General features: G+C 41.3%; 1 protein-coding gene across 5 annotated transcripts in view; it reads left to right on the top strand.

Annotated features, from left to right (window-relative positions):
* MITF (melanocyte inducing transcription factor) overlaps positions 1-17,386 on the top strand; it is a 244,566-nt gene extending 227,180 nt beyond the window's left edge. For all 5 annotated transcript variants that reach the window (XM_030208542.1, XM_030208545.1, XM_030208540.1 and 2 more), the window contains exons 8-11: positions 1,002-1,058; positions 3,002-3,077; positions 8,620-8,767; positions 11,717-17,386. In XM_030208542.1, the coding sequence (XP_030064402.1) occupies positions 1,002-1,058; positions 3,002-3,077; positions 8,620-8,767; positions 11,717-12,115 (680 nt within the window). In that variant the 3' untranslated portion in view covers positions 12,116-17,386. The remainder of the gene's footprint in view (positions 1-1,001; positions 1,059-3,001; positions 3,078-8,619; positions 8,768-11,716) is intronic.
* The last annotated feature ends 3,512 nt before the right edge of the window (positions 17,387-20,898 follow it).

The following is a 20,898-nucleotide window of genomic DNA, read 5'->3' as shown; positions in this document are numbered from 1 at the left end:
TAATCTGCAGGTCTTGCCTTGTAACTTCTCCTCCTTTTTCATCCTTTTTGTAGCTTTTAGGAATCTGTTGAAGAGCTTAAATAATTTGCAGTGTTTGTTTGCTCGGTGGACACACTCCTTTTATTTTTCCTCATGTTGCAACCTTTATTTCAAACTTTTTTTTCCTTCTCGTAATTCAGCCTTTTCAATAGCAGAGGATTACAGCTGCAAAATTAAGGAAAGGTCCTAGAAGCCATATTGTTGGTTGTGGGGGAAACTTTGTAAGTTGTGATACCTTTCAAAGCACCAAAATAGAAAGGTGTTGCAGTACATGGAGCTTTGGAGACTTACAAGTCTCTTTCAGATATGTGAAAAGCGAATAAGTGACAACACTATTTTCACTTTTTGGCCATTGATTTTGGCCTTTTAAAAAGGTATTACAGCCTGCACAGATATTCCAAAAAAACTAAAGGGTCCTTTTACCAAGCTGCAGCAAAAGGTGCCGAGGCCACCTTTTACTACAGCTAGTAAGAAGGTAGTCTTTCTTTTCTGCAGGAAATGGCCATGTGGCAAGTAAAGCACTTGTCGCACGGCCATTTCAGGGGGGAGCCCTTACCACCACCCAGTGAGGTGGCGGTAAGGGCTCCCACACTAACCCGGCAGTAACCGTGCGCTGCCCGATTACCGCCGGGTACATCTAGGTGCTACAAAAATAAATATTTTTTTGTAGCACCGGATATGACGGTGCGCTGGGGGTGGGAAGTACCGCCGGGCTGCTGCGGTAGCCTGGCAATACTTCTTGTTTAGCGAGCGGTAAGCCTGCATTGGGCTTACCGCCGCTTTGTAAAAAGTGCCCTAAGGGAGCAATCCAACTCGGCCATGAATGATAATATTGTGTTAGAGAAAATGCCTCTTAGAGGAATCATTATATAATCGTGAGGCGAAATGAATTCAAGTTACTTTACTGTTTCATCCTCCCAGATTTTTAACTTTTTCTCATCAAATATTTATTGTACTTTTAGAATCGGAAGCAAGAGCGTTGGCTAAAGAAAGGCAAAAGAAGGACAATCACAATTTAAGTACGTTGCTGATTCATTTCATATATATATTTGTCTGTAGGTTCTTCATACTGCATTTTGATTGACAATACTGTTCTGTGTAAATTAATTAGACATTTTTATCGGAAACATGCCAGTCATTTCACATAGCATAAAAGTTAGCATCAAACGAAGTACTGGTGTTAAAGTAGCACTGAATATTAATGGTATATTTTTAATGTAGTTGCAGCATATGTTTTATTGAATGTGAAATCTTAACAACTGCAATTTTCCCTTTGCAGTTTTTATTAATTAATGTGAAACCTTTAGTTAAAATAGAAACAAAAGTTAGTTTAAAGAAATGTTGTATCTTGGAAGAGTGCACTTTTTTTTTGCAATTATATTCAAAGCGGTTTACATAGTATATGCAGGTACTTGTTTGTACCTGGGGCAATGGAGGGTTAAGTGACTTGCGCAGAGTCACAAGGTGCTGCAGTGGGAATCAAACTCAGTTCCCCAGGATCAAAGTCCACTGCACTAACCACTAGGCTACTCCTCCACTAGCAACATTCCATGTAGAAGCCTGCCCTTGCAGATCAGCAACGCGGCCGCTCAGGCTTCTGTTTCTCTCAGACTCACAGAAACAGAAGCCTGCGCGGCTGCGTTGCTGATCTACAAGGGCAAGCTTCTACATGGAATGTTGCTAGTGGAATAGCAACATTCCATGTAGAATCTCAATAGTAGCAACATTCCATCTAGAATCTCCAATAGTAGCAACATTCCATGTAGAATCTCAAATAGGGAAAGGGAAATGGGACTTGATATACCGCCTTTCTGAGGTTTTTGCAACTACCTTCAAAGCAGTTTACATATATTCAGGTACTTATTTTGTACCAGGGGCAATGGAGGGTTAAGTGACTTGCCCAGAGTCACAAGGAGCTGTAGTGCGAATCAAACCCAATTCCCCAGGCTTAGTGTAGGATAGTGTAGCCCTCCGAACGGTAACGTAAGGTCTTTCAAGGTATTGTTGGAGTTTTCTGGCTTAAGGTGCAAAGCGGAGGAAGGGAATTTACATGATTGTCAATGTAAACCATAGCACTTCAGATAGAAATGACATCATTTACTTATGTACTTAATTCCTAGAACCCTGGACTTGGTTTCAAATTTCAAAGAGATTCCAGAGCTCAAAACAATTGACTCTCTAAAACACGCTGCTGATTCCCAAACCATAATAGTTTAGTTGTTTTAACATTCAATTTAAGACAATTGGACATAGCCCAACTTTCAACTATTGCAATGTAGTGTTTTACAACAGAAATAATCTCATCTACAGAATCATGTTTAGGACAGGAGCACAGGTATGTCACAAATAATCTCCTAAAGGACTCATGTAAAGATTAAAAAGCTGGGGGGACAGAGGGGAACCCTGAGGAACCCTGCAGTTTGACCACCAACTTTCTGATTTTACTCCATTTTCCAAGACAAAATATGATCTATTTTTTAAAAAGTGGGAAAACCAATTTATAATCAAACCACTTATATCCATTTCACTTAATCTACTTAATAACAAATAAGACCAATTCTTGACCCATAAGTGAGACTACCGGTGACACAGTTGAAACTTTCAGTTGATGGATTTACACAGTTGACCACCTTTGGTTTTGTCATTTAGAATTTGTATGTGGTTGGTTTCCATGTTGTGGATGACTGACTGATCAACCTGCTTCCAACTGACTCTGTCTAAAGCTTTATCCTGCTTCATGGATTTTGAAATAATGTCTATGCTTAAGATTAAACCTCTATAGAAAGATCCTGAAGTTCAACTCTGGGATAGCCTTTCCTAAGTAATACACTGAGTGCACACAGACGGAAATTTGTCCTATTAAGATTTAATAACGAAAAGAACAGGAATGCTTCCTAAATTGTTTTACCTTGAAACAATTAGTAATTTTGAAAGTAAAATTCTTAATCTTCATCTCTTGTAGTTGAACGGAGAAGGAGGTTTAACATCAATGATCGTATTAAAGAATTAGGCACTTTGATACCCAAGTCAAATGATCCGTAAGTAAGGTGTAAAATTTGTTTCACCTGAATATCTGTGGGGGAAGAACGTGCCCTGAAATTTTATACTTTATGCTTCTTCAAGTATACCTATCTGTATGTTTGAGTTTTATTTTTTTTTGCATTTTGATTACCTTCTCATTTTTATGTAATAGTCATTTCTGTACAATCTTAGGGAAAACACATAAAAATATATGGATTCCTAGATGTTTTTACTTGTTTTTAAGTCACATGAGATTGTTTATGTATATACTAGTAAAAAAGGCCCGTTTCTGACACAAATGAAACGGGCGCTAGCAAGGTTTTCCTCGGAGTGTGTGTGTTTGGGAGAGTGTATGTGAGAGTGAGTGTTTGAGAGTCAGAGTGAAAGTGTGAGTCCAATCCATGCTCCTCTGTCACCTGGCCCCTCCATTCATCCCTATCCAGCAATTCCGCTGTCTCCCTGAGGCCTGCCCTGCAATCCATATGCATCCATGGCCATCTGTCCCCTCCATTCATCCCTATCCAGCAATTCCCCTCTCCCTGAGTCCTGCCCTTCCAATCCATGCCCATCCATGCTCCTTTGTCACCTGGCCCCTCCATTTTTCCCTATCTAGCATTTCCCCTCTCTGCCTGAGGCCTGCCCTGCAATCCATATCCATCCATGGCCATGTGTCCCCTCCATTCATCCCTATCCAGCAATTCCCCTCTCCCTGAGTCCTGCCCTTCCAATCCATGCTCCTCTTTCACCTGGCCCCTCCATTCATCCCTATCCAGCAATTCCCCTCTCTGCCTGAGGCCTGCCCTGCAATCCATATGCATCCATGCCCATCTGTGCCCTCCATTCATCCCTATCCAGCAATTCCCCTCTCCCTGAGTCCTGCCCTTCCAATCCATGCCCATCCATGCTCATCTGTCACCTCGCCCCTCCATTTTTCCCTATCCAGCATTTCCCCTCTCTGCCTGAGGCCTGCCCTGCAATCCATATGCATCCATGCCCATCTGTCCCCTCCATTCATCCCTATTCAGCAATTCCCGTCTCCCTGAGTCCTGCCCTTCCAATCCATGCCCATCCATGCTCATCTGTCACCTGGCCCCTCCATTTTTCCCTATCCAGCAATTGCCCTGTCTCCGTGAGGCCTGCCCTGCAATCCATATCCATCCATGCCCATCTGTCCCCTCTATTCATCCCTATCCAGCAATTTCCCTCTCTCCCTGAGTCCTGCCCTCCCAATCCATGCCCATCCATGCTCCTCTGTCCCCTGCCCCCTCCATTCATCCCTTTCCAGCAATTGCCCTCTCTCCCTGAGCCCTGCCCTCCCAATCCATGCTCCTCTGTCCCCTGCCGCCTCCATTCATCGTTTTCCAGCAAGTCCCCTGTCTCCCTTCCATGACCCCCCCTTGCATCCATGCTCCTCTCTCTCCCATGTCCCACTCCCAGCCTGGGCCGCCCTCTTCTCCCCCCCCCCCCCCCCCCCCCTTCGCATCCATGGTGTCGTTTCTCCCTTGCCCTCCCGCTCCCATTGTTTTTCTTTTGTGGCCACCCTCTTCGCTCCCCCCAACATGGTTTTTTTTTTTTTTTCTTGTTTTTAAATGTACCTCCGTGGCGGTTCCGGCAGCGAAGCGTCAGGGAAGGAGGCGGTGCTCCCGACGTCTAGGTTTCCCTTCGCTGTGTTCCGCCTTCTTTTGACGTCATCCTTGACGTCAGAAGAAGGCGGAACACAGCGAAGGGAAGGCTAGACGTTGAGAGCGCCGCCTCCTTCCCTGACGCTTCGCTGCCGAGCGTTGCGATTGGTTGAGTGTCATTGCTCCGCCCTCGACGTCATCACGTTTGACGCGTGGGCGGGGCAGACACAATGCGATCTCACCCCCTTCACTTTTGGCTAAAAGAGGCTTCATTCGAACGTTGGAGGTGCGTTTTATATAGAGAGATGATATCATTTGCATGAGCAATTTTGGTCTTTTTCGCTGTTTGTATTAATTTATTCTATCTATATATATCTCATATACAGTCGTTATATTTTACTGTTTATTTTTATCATATATATGTTATGTATTATTTTAGGGACTCCTGAGGCTGGCCAGAGTGGCCGAAACACAACTCGTGTCGAGTCCATATTGTGTTGTTAAACTTTTGCTGTGAACTTTTTTAGTCCAGTAGAAGTTCTTGAGCATCATCTTTTCTGTCTCTTCCGCTGTGACTTTGTTCTTCAAGTATAAAAGCACAGAAAATGCTGTCATTGACACCTAAAATCTTGAGTAGCCCTTTTTAAGGCTAATTTTATAACTGGGTGCTTACGTGGGTGCTATTTAATAAAGACACATAGGTGCCTAGTGGCAGAAATTATGCCTTAAATTCAGGCACAGTGTGTAAACCCACCGATTCTATAAAAGTCGCAAAAAAATTGCATGCGCAAATTTAGGTGCGTTCCTAATTTGTGCATGCAATTCAATGGCCTACTGAGCCAATTAGTGCCAACAATTGGCTTTTAACAAGCAATTATTGGCACTAATTAGATTTAATTGGGACCTATGCGCATAAATTTAGGTGTGAGAGCCACGTTTAAAATTTATGCATGGTGCAAAAAAAGGGGGTGCAGAAATGGGAGAATCTTGGGAGTTTTGGGATGGAATGGCGTGGTTGTGAGTTATGTGCGTAATTACAGAATATGGGTGCTCCACATGTAAATTTAGGTGCAGGCATTTGCACCACGTTTTCATTGGTGCAAATGGCTGAGCCTAATTTCTGTGCGACCTCTCCGTTTAAGCCTTTATTCAATAAATCGCGCCAAACTTTAGACGTGGCTTTTGGAATACCGTTTAAGTGGATATTTTTAGGCGCCATATATAGAATGTAGCCCAAATTGTGCAAGGATGCCCACAGATTAGTGTGGTTTACAATCATTGTGCATACTTGTGAACTTCGCTCAGCCAGTGCTCCCGATGGTGCCTACGATACAAGTATGTGTGTTCATGACATCGCATGTGCTTTTACGCTTGATGCTGTTTTATAAGAAACAATGGAGTGATGTGCATGAATCCCAAATGTCATTCAAATAAATGCAGCTAAAGTGGTCCTACTTTCAATTCATATCACATGTCATTACATGCAGAAATGATTTTATAAAATTATCTGTTTGCTTCTAGAGATTCCCTTTGTTCCTTTAATTTTAATAGAAAATAGAAAACTAATTAATTTGGGGGATGAGGGTGGGGAAGAGGCTTCAAACCAATTAGTGTTTTCCCCTTGTTCATGTCAGTTAGATTGCCAGCATAGCCATTAGATTTCTCATGCTTGAAACTGAGAGTCGGGAAGGGTGCGGATACACAAAAGTGTTTGGGGTTTTTTTCATCTTCCTTTTTTTTTATTATTATTACACTTGTATCCCGCGCTTTCCCACTCAAAGCAGGTTCAATGTGGCTTACATAGTAATAGGGAATACAGAATATTGTTGGAGAAAGTAAAAGTTGAATATATCAGAAAAATAGAAGAGATGAGTAGGGAGAGATAGGTAATGGAGAAGGGAGTAAGTTGGGAGATATAGTTTGGGTCAATGTCTTTATCACATGGTTAAGTATTAGGTAGATGGGTTCATGAGATTAGTCTAGGTCATTTGGGTAGGTTTGCTTGAATAAATAGGTTTTTAGTGCTTTCCGGAAGGGTAGATAGTCACAGATTGATCGGATAGGTCTGGGGAGGGCATTCCAGAGTTGGCTGCCTAGGAAGGAGAAGTTGGATCCATAATAGGTTTTGTACTTGAGTCCTTTGCAGTTGGGGTAATGCAGGTTGAGGTAATTTCGCAAAGATTCAGACATGTTTCTGGTTGGAAGGTCAATCAAATTGAGCATATAGCTTAGAGATTCGTCATGGATAATCTTGTGGATTAATGTTTTCTAGTTTGCTTTTGATGTGCTAACGCATGCTAAAACAGCACACTGCATGCTAAAATGACAAAAACAAAGGGCCTGATAATCAACCAACCAGCAGTGATCACAGTTTGCTTGCTGCCCCTGGCTTTATACCCTGAAATTCAATGCTGGCCATGTCTGGGCTCTGGCATTGAATTTCTGGGTACACGGAGTAGCCAAAATGTAGCTGGTTAAGTGCGATATAAAGAACAACGTAAAGGTAGGGACTGCCTTTTATGCGGTCCTGTTTATGCACTTATCTTTAACTGGTTAAGTGCCGACTCCACTGCGGGGATGCCCCAAAAGTAGCTTCATCAGGGAAGAAGTGTTGCAGCAATGTGGTTCAGACCTCTACCCTGATGAAGCAATCGAAACCTGGCCATGTTAGCAGAGGCTTCAATTTTGACAGCTTGAAAGCTAAGTAGTTTATTGGTTTTTATTATCATTTCTGAATATGTGCTTTTAAGAAGGAATTTCTACAAAACTTGTATTAATGATGAAGGGGCAGCATTTGCATTTGAGAAAAAATAGATGCATTCAACTAGCCAGGCTTCTGGGTAGCTACAAATGATAAAATGTAAAAAAAAAAAAAAAATTCTAAAGTTTTTTTATATTCACTGTTGCACTTGAGTTGGATAATTTATAATATAATATTTGTTTTCTGGGATTGTTTCTGTAGTAGTTAGGTATGAGCATTTATACCAGCCTTTGGCTGGCTATGCAATCGCATCTAAAGTTAGGTGCAAAAATGAGTACTTAAGCTAGTATTTTATAATAGCTGTTCTGTGTGGACCTGCCATTATAAAAAATCACACTTAGCCTAGCTTTGGGCAACTTTTACTGACTTCTCCCTCTTAATGCACAGTTTACCGTGTGATAACTGTTAAAATACCTCAAAACATATTAATGTAGTTGTACGCTAGTAGTTTCCACATGGTAAGCTGCATGTTAAAATTTAAAATTTTTTATTTATAACCATTTAAATTTTTACAAGCGATAAAACAACTTGCCGGAAATACAGAGAAAGTAATATATAGGAATTATTTCAGTCAGGTAATTCTATTCTCTTCCTTAGACCACTAAATAGGGAGAGTGAAACAAGACAAGGAGATCAATTAAACAGTAAACAGAAAAAAAAGTGGTATTAACCTGATTATCCACAGATTATTACTCGTCTAATTCATTATTCCACATTGATAATCTGGTTGGCTTCTTCAAGGCTAATACGGTGTATAGTCAAATCATTTCATTGAAAACATACTTATTGTCCAATATTAGTTAGAAATAATACATCTGATTACATTCTTTCTCTTTTAAAAAACAGAAGTTATTTAACAATGCATATACTTAAGTCTCTAATTCAAATCCCACTGATTAAAGTAATCCCAGTTTTCACAAGCTGCATGTTAAGTGCTTAATACATTTCAATAAAGGGCCCCTAAGTTTGTAAGAAAAGCAACAGAAATGAACTGGTTCAGAAACTGTTGGCAGTGTGTTAGTGAGGAGGCAGGTTAGAAACGTGGCATCATGCTGGCATTTAATTCTGGTCTTGGATGAATTTGCATGTTGAACAGACCCTCCTGTGTGTTGCTTTGCTTTCAACTAAGACAGCCTCTAAAAAAAAAATTTTTGTGGGGGATTTGATTATTTTCAGGGACATGCGGTGGAACAAGGGAACCATTTTGAAAGCCTCCGTAGATTACATCCGAAAACTGCAGAGGGAACAGCAGCGCACGAAAGAGCTCGAGAACCGGCAGAAGAAACTGGAGCATGCCAACCGGCATCTGCTGCTGAGAATTCAGGTTGGCCGAGAAATAGACGTTTCTGTGTGAAGCGTTCTCCTATAAATAATGCCTTTTAGCAATTTAGACTAGGACAGGTGTTGATGCATGAAGAAAATTAGAAAACACAAATATTAATGTGAAAAGTGGGTGACTCTCAGTTACCTAAGCTATGACACCAAGAGCGTCTGAAGCTTACTAGGATAACAAGAACTCTGAGCACTATGGATTAAATGCTATAGCATTTGATACCTAGATACATCTTTGCGTTCACCCCCCTTTCATGTGTGCATGTGATAGTGAACAACTAAAGTATCCCCAACTCCAATATACAATGTCCCCGAATCAAGCAAAGGAGGAAAAAATTCCCAAATTGCTTCAATGAACTGTAAAATTACTTACCTTCCAAGTTCAGAAACCCTTCAGAAAGTTCAAGGAAATTACTTATCTTCAAGTTCAGAAACCCTTCAAAAAGTTCAATTAGAACTTATTGAACTTTCTGAAGGGTTTCTGAACTTGGAAGGTAAGTAATTTTACAGTTCATTGAAGCATTTTGGGAATTTTTTCCTCCTTTGCTTGATTCGGGGACATTGTATATTGGAGTTGGGGATACTTTAGTTGTTCACTATCACATGCACACATGAAAGGGGGGTGAACTCAAAGATGTATCTAGGTATCAAATGCTATAGCATTTAATCCATAGTGCTCAGAGTTCTTGTTATCCTAGTAAGCTTCAGACGCTGTTGGCGTCCTAGCTTAGGTAACTGAGAGTCACCCACTTTTCACATTAATATTTATATTCCCCATTGAATGATTTATTTATTGTGGGATATTCTTTCTTTTTTGATCATGTTGGATATAGCTTTCACTTTATTTGGTCTCATTTTGTAGAAAACACAAATAGCAGGTGTGCATTGAATATGTTGTATGTGAGCTTAAAGAAGATCTTAGTGCATTCTTTGGATCTAGAGTCCGGTGAGTGCCGCTTATTTGCAGCATCAGCTATTGTAACAGATGTATGTGTGGAACATGTATAGATGTCATTTGCTGTAAGAGTTTAACGTTATATGTGTCAGGTTTGCATGGTGCAAACTAGCATCTCACCTCTTCTGCGATAGAATGGCTAATTCTAGTTTAAAGACATGTACCCACCTAACCTCCAGAAAAAATTGCTCCCCCTGCAAGCATCTGGCACTGAAATGTCATGCTTCCCACTTTCAGAAGCGGAAAAATATTGACATGCAAGCTTATTTTCTCCACAGTTTGAAGCTTTCTGTTCAGTGCTGGGCACCCAGCTCTCTGGCAGTTGCCCAGTGGTCCCCGTGAAACTGCTGGAGAACTGTGATTCCCTGGGTGGCTTTATGGGGTTAAGAGAGGCAGAACTACTGCTAATTTGGATTTTTAGACTGCTTATCCAAAGATGTTCAGAGCAGTTTGCAGCGTTCTTTCAATCCGTGTATAAGTCTTTTACAAGAAGGTTAAATCTAAGTGGGTACCTGTGACAACAGGTGATAAAGGAGTCTATTTATTAATCTGCAGTAGATGTTTAACATGGATTTTAGTAGATGGCAAAAGTGGCTGTCATGCATTAAATCCCATTGTAAACACTTAGGCCGGATTTCAGTGAATGGCGCCCAAAGTTAGGTGCCGGAAGGATACGCGCTAAGATACAATATATACTGTCATTTGAATAGTTTTTCTGCTGAAAGTATTTATTGCCTATGTCCAGATTGTGAGGGCCTTTTATTAAGCCATGTAAGACTCTGCACACGCCCAACGTGTGCCAAAATGGAGTTACCGCCCAGCTACCGAATGGCTCTTGCGGCAATTTCATTTTGGCATACGTCCAATATGAGCAGCCGAAAAATAATTTTTTTATTTTCGGTTGCGCGTATCGGACATGCGCAAAGTGGCATTTGGCGCGTGTAGGTCATTACCGCCTGGGACTTTACCGCTAAGTCAATGGCTGGTGGTAAGGTCGCAGACTCAAAATGGACGCGCGGCAATTTTGATTATGCTGCACGTCCATTTTAAGGAAAATAAAAGGGGGGGGGGGCTTTTTTTACAGGTGCGCTGAAAAATGGATCGGCACACACCCAAAACCCGCACCTACACTACTGCAAGCTATTTTTCAGTGCACCTTAGTAAAAGGACCCCTGTTTTTGCTGGACACTGCCTTCGGTGAATTTCTTCAAAAGGCTTTAAATAAATCTAAAGAAAGAAAGAAAATATTGTTGAATTACAAATTTAGACTATGTTTTAATCTACATTCCAAAACCAGCCGAAGTAAAATCTTGCCTATGGGGCTTTACAGTGGCGTAGCAGGGGGGGCTGCCACCCGGGGCGGGGCGGTTCGCTGTTGCACCCCCCCCCCCCCGGGTGCAGCACGATGACATCCCCCCCCCCCTCGGCGCATCAACACCCCCCCCCCCCGACCAGCTCCCGCACCCTACCTTTAAAAAGAATATCGGGATCCGAGGCGAGGTTCAGCGCCTCGCGCTTGCCCTGCACGTAAAAGAAATGTGGACCGTCGGGCCTTCTCTCGCTCTGTCTGTCCCGCCCTTGCGGAAATAGGAAGTTGCATCAGCAGAGGGCGGGACAGATAGAGTGAGGGAAAGCCCGACGGTCCACATTTCTTTTACGTGCAGGGCAGGCACCTCGCCTCGGATCCCGATATTATTTTTAAAGGTAGGGTGCGGGAGCTGGTCGGGGGGGGGGGGGGGGGGGGGGTGTCGATGCGCCGAGGGGGGGAGCTGGCAGGGAGCCCCCCCCCCTGAGCTGACACCTGGGGCGGACCGCCCGTCCCGCCCCCCCCTTGCTATGCCACTGGGGCTTTACGTAACTGTTTAAAGTGACACTCTGTGGATGCACTTGTTTTCAGAACAACAGATTATAAGCATTTAAATACTGCAAGCTTGCAATATTCATTTATTCCAATTGCTGGGGGGGGGGTTCTGTTTGTTTTTACAGGAACTTGAGATGCAGGCTCGAGCACACGGACTCTCCCTTGTCCCTTCTGTGGGTCTTTGCTCTCCAGACCTGATGAACCGGGTCATCAAACAGGAGCCGGTTTTAGACAGCTGCAACCAAGACAACTTACAGCACTCACGAGACCTCTCGTGCACCACGACCCTTGATCTCACGGATGGCACCATCAGTTTTAGTAACAATCTACAGGACTTAACTGAATCCACTGGGGTCTACAGCGTCCCCAGAGAAGTAAGACCCAAACTGGAAGACATTCTGATGGATGATACTCTCTCTTCTGGAGTGACCGACCCACTGCTTTCTTCATTGTCCCCCGGCGCTTCGAAAGCAAGTAGCAGAAGAAGTAGTGTGAGCATGGACGAGGCCGATCATGCTTGTTAGCAAATCACCAGTAGGGTGGGCCCTGTATAAACAACTTCCTTTTTCATCGGTAGATTCAAGCAGAATTCATTTTTTTAAGGTTCTCTTGCTTTTAAATTGAATTTCTTTCATTAGTGGCCCATCATAGACATTTTTTATTGTGCAAAATGTATGTATTCCATTTCAAATCTCTCCTTGCCTCCAAAGTATTGCTCTCCAAGCATACCAGTATCTGTCGTGTGGATTGAAAGCAGTAGAACCACAGGTCAGAAGACTGTTGTGTCTCTATTCAGCCTTGATGTCTGGCTAGTGTAAATTAATTACTTAGAAATGAATGTAAAGAAACCAAAAAATGAGGTATCTACTTGGAAATGTGTTAATTTCAAAGAGCTGCCTTAAAAGAAGGAGTATCTATCGAAATGGTTTAGGTTTCATATCACAAAGTATTAAAGTAATACAACGCTAGGAGAATTTATAATGCAATAACTGCAATATACAGTGAGGTCTTTCTTTCCGGTCTTGTTTTAACACTCATATTGCTACGAAAAGCAAAAGGTTTTTTTTTTCTGTCTTTTTATATATACATGCACACACCCTGGTCTGAGGTTTAGCCAAAGGCTTTTGTTTTGTAAAGGTGATAGAAATTTTAATGGGAAATTCATTTTGTAGCAAACAAAAGTCCTCAGTAGCACTAATATTTCTTAAATATATTTCAGTGAGGAAACAAATTAAGTCTTCAAACTGAGTAGATTTTGTTGTATATTTATAATTGACTTTTACCTTTTTTAATTTTAAAAATCGTCTTGTACAGTTCACTTTTTTATTTCCATGGACTTTTTTTCAGTGAGATTCTCAGTTGAGGTACTTTTTTTTTCCTTTTTTTTTGTATTCTGTTAATGAGTGCATCTGAAACCTGGCTGCAGTTTAAATCCTTTTTCAAACTCAGTTTGAGGTGTGTCGCTCGCTCGTAAAGACTTGATTGAAAGCTTTTTGCAGGGATCTTGCCTTGTGAAAGAGCAGGGGCATCTGCGAAAAGTGACTTTCTATTTTATTTCACCTGAAAATGTTTTAAAAACACATTTAAAGGTACAGTATGAAATAGACAAAAATGAGACTTCATAGAACTATTAATTATATTTATTTTTTAGTGGTACAGAAAGACAAGATCAATATGCTTTGAAATTTAACGACAGAATGCTTAAAGATGCCCAGGATGGTTGTTAAATTGTTGTTTATATCAGCAGTTATGATTGAGTAAAAAAAATGTACAGATTGTGTATGCAGATAACTGTTACTTGATAACAATATTCTTAGTTTAACTTACAACCATGTTGTAAATGTAGTTTCCATGTATTATCTATTCAGGTGTAGACCTATGCAATAACAGTAGTTTTATTTGTAAAATGATAACAGGCAGATGTGTTTTACAGGGACGACATATGTTACAAGGCAAATTGCGAAATGGGTTTTGCAATAGGAGCCTCTTAGTGACTTGTAAGTGGCAGGAAAGCTTATATCATTCAGAATGAAGTGCCTTAAATTAAAGTCTTCTCTAAGCAAGCACTGACTGAAGTTTGGCATATGAAAACATTGGATGGTATTTATTGCGAACATGAGTGTAGTATGCTGCCTATCAGAGAAGATAAGAGTTTCCAGTTGTGTCACAGCAGAAATACTTTCTAATCTTACCAGTATAGTAGCAGTGCCAACTTCACTGTCCTTTATCAGACCCCCCCTGGGATCATGCAGTTCAGGAGTTCGAGTTAAGGTCAACCGTGAACGGCTATAGGGAAGAAAAGGCAAGTAAGGTAGTTCTAGACAGTGGACGCAAATACGTGGGTGAAAGCAATAATCCGGCTAAGTGCCATTCTCTAACTACATGTATGTATTCGATTGTGCATAGTTTGTAGGTGTGCATTCAGTTAGTTGGGGGCTCACACTTCCTCGCATGAGTTAAGTTATGGGGAACATTCTATAAATGGTGTTCAGTATTCATCGCTGAACGGTATTGTGTAACGGGCATTCTGGGATGAGCGCGGATCCCCTGAATTCTATAACGCTATGCACATTTTAAGGGAATGCCCGGTCCACCCACGGCCACTCCCCCTTTGCAGATCCACACGGAAACACTAGGCACTATTCTGTAAATGAGCATGTAAGTGTGGTTTTGCGCCATTTTGCCCCGTTTTGGCACCTTGCATCCGTTAAGAGTACTTTTATTTTTGCGCTGAAAATTCAGTGCGGAAATAGCATCTTAACATTCGGAACCCTATGCACGCATCTCTGGAATTTAGGCGCAAGCATTTACACCAGTTCCGTGGCCCAAGCTGACCACATACAAACATATATACGCAGTTATACTAGTATTCTTTAAAGCAGGAGTGGGGCAACCTTTATACACAGAGGACTGCATGAATTTCAATATTATCATTTATTATTTAGTCTTAATATACTGCCTTATTTGTTGTGCAGTCAGTATGGACTGCAACATTACAGTAATGTTAGAATTGGAAATGCACAGAGTTCAGTAGACTTTCTGTGATTAAATAAGTAAGTAAAAATGTAACCAAAAACGATGGAAACAAATTTCTAGAGTGACTGTTTTGACAATATTTGTGAAATACAGTATTTTGCCAGACTCTGGTTAATGACATTTTCTGTATCTACTTCCCATGGTCTTGTGGGCCACACAAAATTCAATGGCAGGCCATAGGTTGCCCAGCCCTGCTATTAAGGAAAGTAGGCGCCAATAGGTGACCCTTTATAGAGTAGCACTTGTGTGTGGGGGGGGGGGGGGGGAGAAGGGTAATTCTATAACTGTGCACCTTTACATAGGTGCCCAGATGGTGCTTGATCAGCATAAAGGGGGAAATTCTATAATTGTCGCTCAAAAATGGGCACTAGAAAAGATTGCTGCGTTATTCTTTTTTTTTTTTAATCTTTATTTACTTTTTCAATTACATATCAAGACATCTCTTGAAGATAGACAATAAATAGGTGGTAATAAAGAGGAAATAAAAGTAACACCACATATTGCACAAGTCCTCCATAATAGGGAGAAAAAAAGAGATAAAATATAGGTAATTCTTAACAAATCTCCAAAAAGAAAACATTCCCTAGAGAGCAAATATTATGCAACTATCCAACGGAGAGAGATGCAAACTAAATCAAGCCTGCAGCCCCATCACAACTTGTCCTTGAGCCACCATCTAGTTACTCAGAAACATCATAAGTTGTGAAGGTTCAAAGAAGATAAAAGATTCATTATTATATCTAATCATACATTTACAAGGAAACTTAAGAAAAAAGCCCCTAGAGCAAAACTCTAGGTCTCATCAACAGAATTGTTCAACGCTTCTAAGTTGCCTTTGCATCATCTGTTAAAATTCTAACTTTCAAGATGCAAATAAAGTTTCTCTGTGTCTGAAATACATCATCAAGAACCAATCACGATCGTAATCCAAAGTCATTGTGACCACCAGTGTGGATGGAATTGTCACTTATTCCTTAGATGATTCAAGAAAAGCAGTCAGATTTAAACTATCCTCTGATATAGGAAACAGTTGATCAATTTCATCTCTGCCAGTTTTGTTTTGTTTTTTTCTTAAATGAAGTCAGATTACGTTAGATATAGGTGGCATTGACTGGGCTGGCACATGCAACGCCTGAATAGCATAAACTTTTAAACATACCTTGCTTAGAAATACCAAATATATAGGGACAGTTTATCAAGCGGAGATTCCTCCTCTGAACTTGATTCTTCAGATTCTCACATTTCACCTCCAAATTTGCTTGGCCTTTAACAAGGCCCTCAGATATAGACTCTAAGTGCTGCACTGTGGGAGAGTATCACATAGATTCTGAACCAAAGTTAACTGTGAATCATATTCGTTTACCCTTTGTTCTAAGTTGGAGATCTTTCCAGGACATATGGCAGTCTGAGAAGTTAGTCTGACCCAGAGCAAGAATGGTCTTCTACATTTCCTTTAATGTAAATGTTGCAGGTTTCGCTGGTTAAAAAACAGTGGCCTACACCCTTCCAAGCTGAGCCTCCATCCTTAGGTTTCCTCTGGCTTCCCTTTGCTCACTACTTGAGATGACGTTCTCTATTCCGGGATCACTTCCTGCTTGTGTTTCACCCTGCTTTGGGGATGCCAACACTCTTCGATATTCCCAGGACCAAGGGGTCGACAGCCGAGCGGTCTTCAACAGACGCCCTGCTCATTTCCACCTCACTCCTCTGCCTTCATGCAGGATTACCCAGAGGCTCTCTTTCCTTGGAGGATAGCGAAATGCTATTTACCCAAAATGGAGTGGCTCCCGTTCACCTTCGTCCACTTGAAGCGGGACTACCCTGGTAGATAAGTGCACAGTAAAAGCTTCCATTTTCTGCTGAATATAGGACAGAGTACTACTTACTTTCCCCGATGGAGCAGCAGACTTCCTCGGTCTTCTCTTAGGCATAAGGTCTGAAACAGAGAGGAGCACTGTGCTCATCTGCTCTCTAGGGTGCCATGTTGACTCTCCTCATGAAGCACTATTTCTATAATGAGCGCATACCCTTTATAGAATAGCATTGCCAATTTCCGTGCCCAACTCTAGGGGTCACACTTACACTTGCTGAATCCTGGCATCCAAATTGGATGCACCGATCCATTAGTCTATAACACTGCATGCAACTTTTTGGAATGCCCCTGACCCGCTCATCTCCCTCCTATGGTCACACCCCTTTTTGGGTCCCACACTGTGGGATTTAGTGCATTATAGACTAGCGCGCATTCAGATGTATGTGCAAATCCTAATCCGTTCTAATTAACGTCAATTGGTTGTTAGCATCCAGTTATTGATGGTTAACAGCTCGTTAACCAATTAAGTTGCATGCACATCTTGGGAGCTGCCCAAATAGAATCCGGGGGAAGGTGTATAAAGGAAAGTAGGTACTTCCCTTCCTTTATAGATTATTAGTGTAACTGTGCTTAGGCATGAGCACTTACACTAGTCATTGACCTAGTGAAAGTCTGTGCCTAAATGCTGGTGATACATCATAACTTATAGTATATATTCTATACATAATACACATAACTGTTTTCTCCTGCCTATGCTACACCCAGAGTCCTCCCATCACCACACACATTGGTAGAATGCACACTATCACAGAATAGTACGTAGGTACATCTGGCATGTATTTGTGGATATCTTAGTGTTCCGAACATTTACAAATTACCCCCATAATGTAAAACAGGGAACTCAGTTCTGTGAGTATAAATAGATCAACAGTAAAAAAAAAAAAAATAGAACTCAAAAACATCACCACTAAAAACGTGCATTTCTCATTCCTTCTTACTCTCTTTTTACTCTTTTATCTTCAAAATAAGGAAAGAAGAGTTTACACAGAACATTTTTAGTGGTGAGGTTTTCGGTAATTCTCGTTGCTGTGGAAGTAAGAATGCAGAGTGTTAAGATGTGGGATAGAAAAGGACAAGTATAGCTGTTGCTTGATAGATTTCTGCTGCGTTTCTGATGAGAAGATGATGGAATTTTCTGTCCATTCAAAAGTAAATGACAATAAAATGAAGAAGAAGAAAATAGAAGAGACCGTATGAGATGTTACTCTAGAAGTTTCTCAAGCCAGTCCTCAGGATACACCCAACCAGATTTAAAGGATAACCATAATGAATATGCACAAGATAGATTTGCATACAATGGAGAGAATACGTGCAAATTTATCCTATCCATATTCATTATAGGTACCCTGACGTGCTAAGTTTCATCTGAGAACCAGGGTTGAGGGTCCCCTGCTCTAATACTGCCCCCCAGTTGGCCACTTGTGTTATTAGCAGCACTTTGCTTAATCATAACACTTCAACAGTCCACCCTTATTCTGAAAGTCTTCTTTCTATAACTGTTTGCTTAGTTCTTTTTTGTCATCCTTGATCTTTTGTACCACCAATTGTAATGGCGATGCCATAACAGGACTTTGTAAGCCACATTGAGCCTGCAAATAGGTGGGAAAATGTGGGATACAAGTGCAATAAATAAATAAATTGTCCAAGTAATGTCTTGATTCCCAAATAAGTATGGTTATCTCAGTCCAGGATCTCTGGCAACTTTTCAGTTTTGTAACATTGGAATTTAATACAAATCCATATTGGAGCCATTAACCATCAGTAATTGATGAACAGCTAAATATTAATTACTGGCTTCATACGCAATTTTGAGCGCCATTTATAGAATTCAGGGGTTAAGGCATGTGACTGTACACGTGTCTAAGTGCTTAGGGATCCTTTTACTAAGCGGCGGCAAGCCCAACGTGGCCTTACCACTCGCTATACAGGAAGTACTGCCGGGCTACCGCAGTAGCCTGGCGGTTCTTCCCACCCCTAGCGCACTGTCATTTGCAGCGCTACAAAAATGTATTTATGTTTGTAGCACTGGAGTGTAATGAGTGTAATGAAAATTGCCGCGCGTCCATTTTGGGTCTGAGACCTTACCGCCAGCCATTGACCCTAGCGGTAAAGACTCACGCGGTAACCGGGCGGTAATGTCCTACGTGCACCAAATGCCACTTGGTGCGCATCCGTTATGCGTGCCAGAAAAGAAAAAATATTTTTCAGGCGCACATAGCAGACACGCGCCAAAAATGAAATTGCCAGAAGAGCCACGCGGTAGTCAAGCGGTAAGTCCATTTTGCTGTGCGTTGGGCGCATGTAGATGCGTACGCGGCTTAGTAATAGGACCCCTATATGTAATGTAGTTTTGGCAACTTCATCAGTGACTTATATTTCTGAAAGCTAGTATCATTGTCATTCAGAAAATCCAGGTGGTGTTATGACTATGAATGTTGAGTAACAGAGCTCAGCAAATGTGCCTAAATGTATTTGATGTCTTGAAATGACATAATCACATGGCGATAAGTAAATAAAAATTATCGGTAACTGAACTTGAAGTTCAGGGTGTTTATTTTTTTTAATTTGTATTCATTCTGATCTTAATGTAGGATTGAAGCTATTGCGAGATTCTTATGCCTAATATTTGCTGCACTCTAGCATTTGTCTCTTGGTTCGACGTCTGGTGACGGCAGCCATGTTGCAACTTTTCCAGCTGGGAAAGATGTATGATCATCTTAGTCAGCTGCAGTCCTCAAGGGCCATAAACAGGCCTGGCTTCCACAGTAACTGAAATATGCAAATTAACCTGCTGGTAGACCAAATATAGGCAGATAGATCAGATGGCTATTTGTTATGTATGTCCTGAAAATCAAATCTTATTTTTGGCTATCAAGGACCGGAGAATTTAATGAATGGAATGCTTGTTCTGAGGCCAATCTTGCTATTGTCAACTGATGGTAATTTAGGCTGGCAGGAAAGAATTAGCAAAGGGTCTTATTTTCAGCAGAAAGGATAATGTTTCGGTTGGCTATCTTAAGCTGAATTTTAACTGCAGCCTAGCTTGCTAGGTTATGACTGAAATTACTTTACTCTAGGTGGACCAAGTCTAGCCAGCTAGATTTAAGCATGCAATAACTGCTCTAGGCTTGGCCAATATTAGCAAGCTAACTTATATCCCCCAATCTAACTCTGCCCTCAACAGTGCCCGTACTTGGAGTGGATAAATAGCCATTCAGCAAAACGATATTTGGCTCCTTAATGTGGCTAAGTTTTCTTTCCGCTCTATCTTCCTTGCATCTGTTGATACTCCAGTGTTTGGGTGTTTAACCCCCAGGGTCCTTTTTGTTATGGTAGTTGACTCAAGAGAGTGATACCATCTGAAGCTTCAGATCTCTTGTTCCAAAGTATACAGCACTGTCATCCAATGTAAGGCCATCAGAAAAGCTGTTGCTTACAATACTGGACACTGACAAACTCATGGCATTCACTTTAGGGCTTTCTGTTTCTAGTGAAATAATCTGTCTCTCTTTCTTAGCTACCTTTCGACACAGGTGTTTGTACAGCTCAGTTGAAAAGAGAATGACGTGCCAAACTTCCTCTCTTTGCCAAAATCAAGCAATAAATGGGAAGCTATGTAATGCAGTTTTTTTGTGAGGGGAAAGGGCAATGGGGGGGGGGGGGGGGGGTGCGGGGATGTAGGAGTTTACAGTACAAAGCAATAACTCTACAGCTTGCAGTCTCTTACCAGTAAGAGTTTTCAGGTATATGGTTGCCTTGTTGAATCAGGCCCTGTGAAACTAATTAGGTGTAGAAACATGGGAAAGCACAAAAGAATGCACTTACATTTATGTGGGGGAGGGGGTATATAAAAGGCACTGGGAAGGAGCTAATTTTATTTGGTGTATATATATATATATATATATACAGTAAACCTATCTTTCTTGAAAAAGTGATAAAAATATGACTGCCTCTTGCCATGTTTGGTACTGTAATGTTAATAATATGTGTTTGGTCCATAGCACAGTAAAGGATGGATCGTTGTAATGTATCCAATGAATGAAACTGAATTCTTGTTCTTCACAGATACATTAAAGAATTAGGTTTTTTTTTTCCACTGAGTTTCATGTGTGCTTTTGTTTTCTTGATTAACATTAAAGCCACCAGAATCTTTGTAAGTTAGAACAAGCAAAATCATTGAGAGGCAGAGGGGAACGAGGAGGTGGATGTGCATGATGACATCACCTCTCAGACTCCTCCACCCCGGTCACGACTCTCCTGTAACCCACTCATGCATTTTATTCCTACCCACTGACTCTACCACCTCACTTGCCTCATGGCTGCCTCATCAGGAATACTTGACCAATTTCTAGACTGTGTGGCCAAAATATTGCTATGTACATACTTTCCTAGAACTAC

Source organism: Microcaecilia unicolor, chromosome 6 (assembly GCF_901765095.1).
Source record: "Microcaecilia unicolor chromosome 6, aMicUni1.1, whole genome shotgun sequence".
Lineage (NCBI taxonomy): Eukaryota > Metazoa > Chordata > Amphibia > Gymnophiona > Siphonopidae > Microcaecilia > Microcaecilia unicolor.
This window is presented reverse-complemented; position numbering and strand designations above follow the sequence as displayed.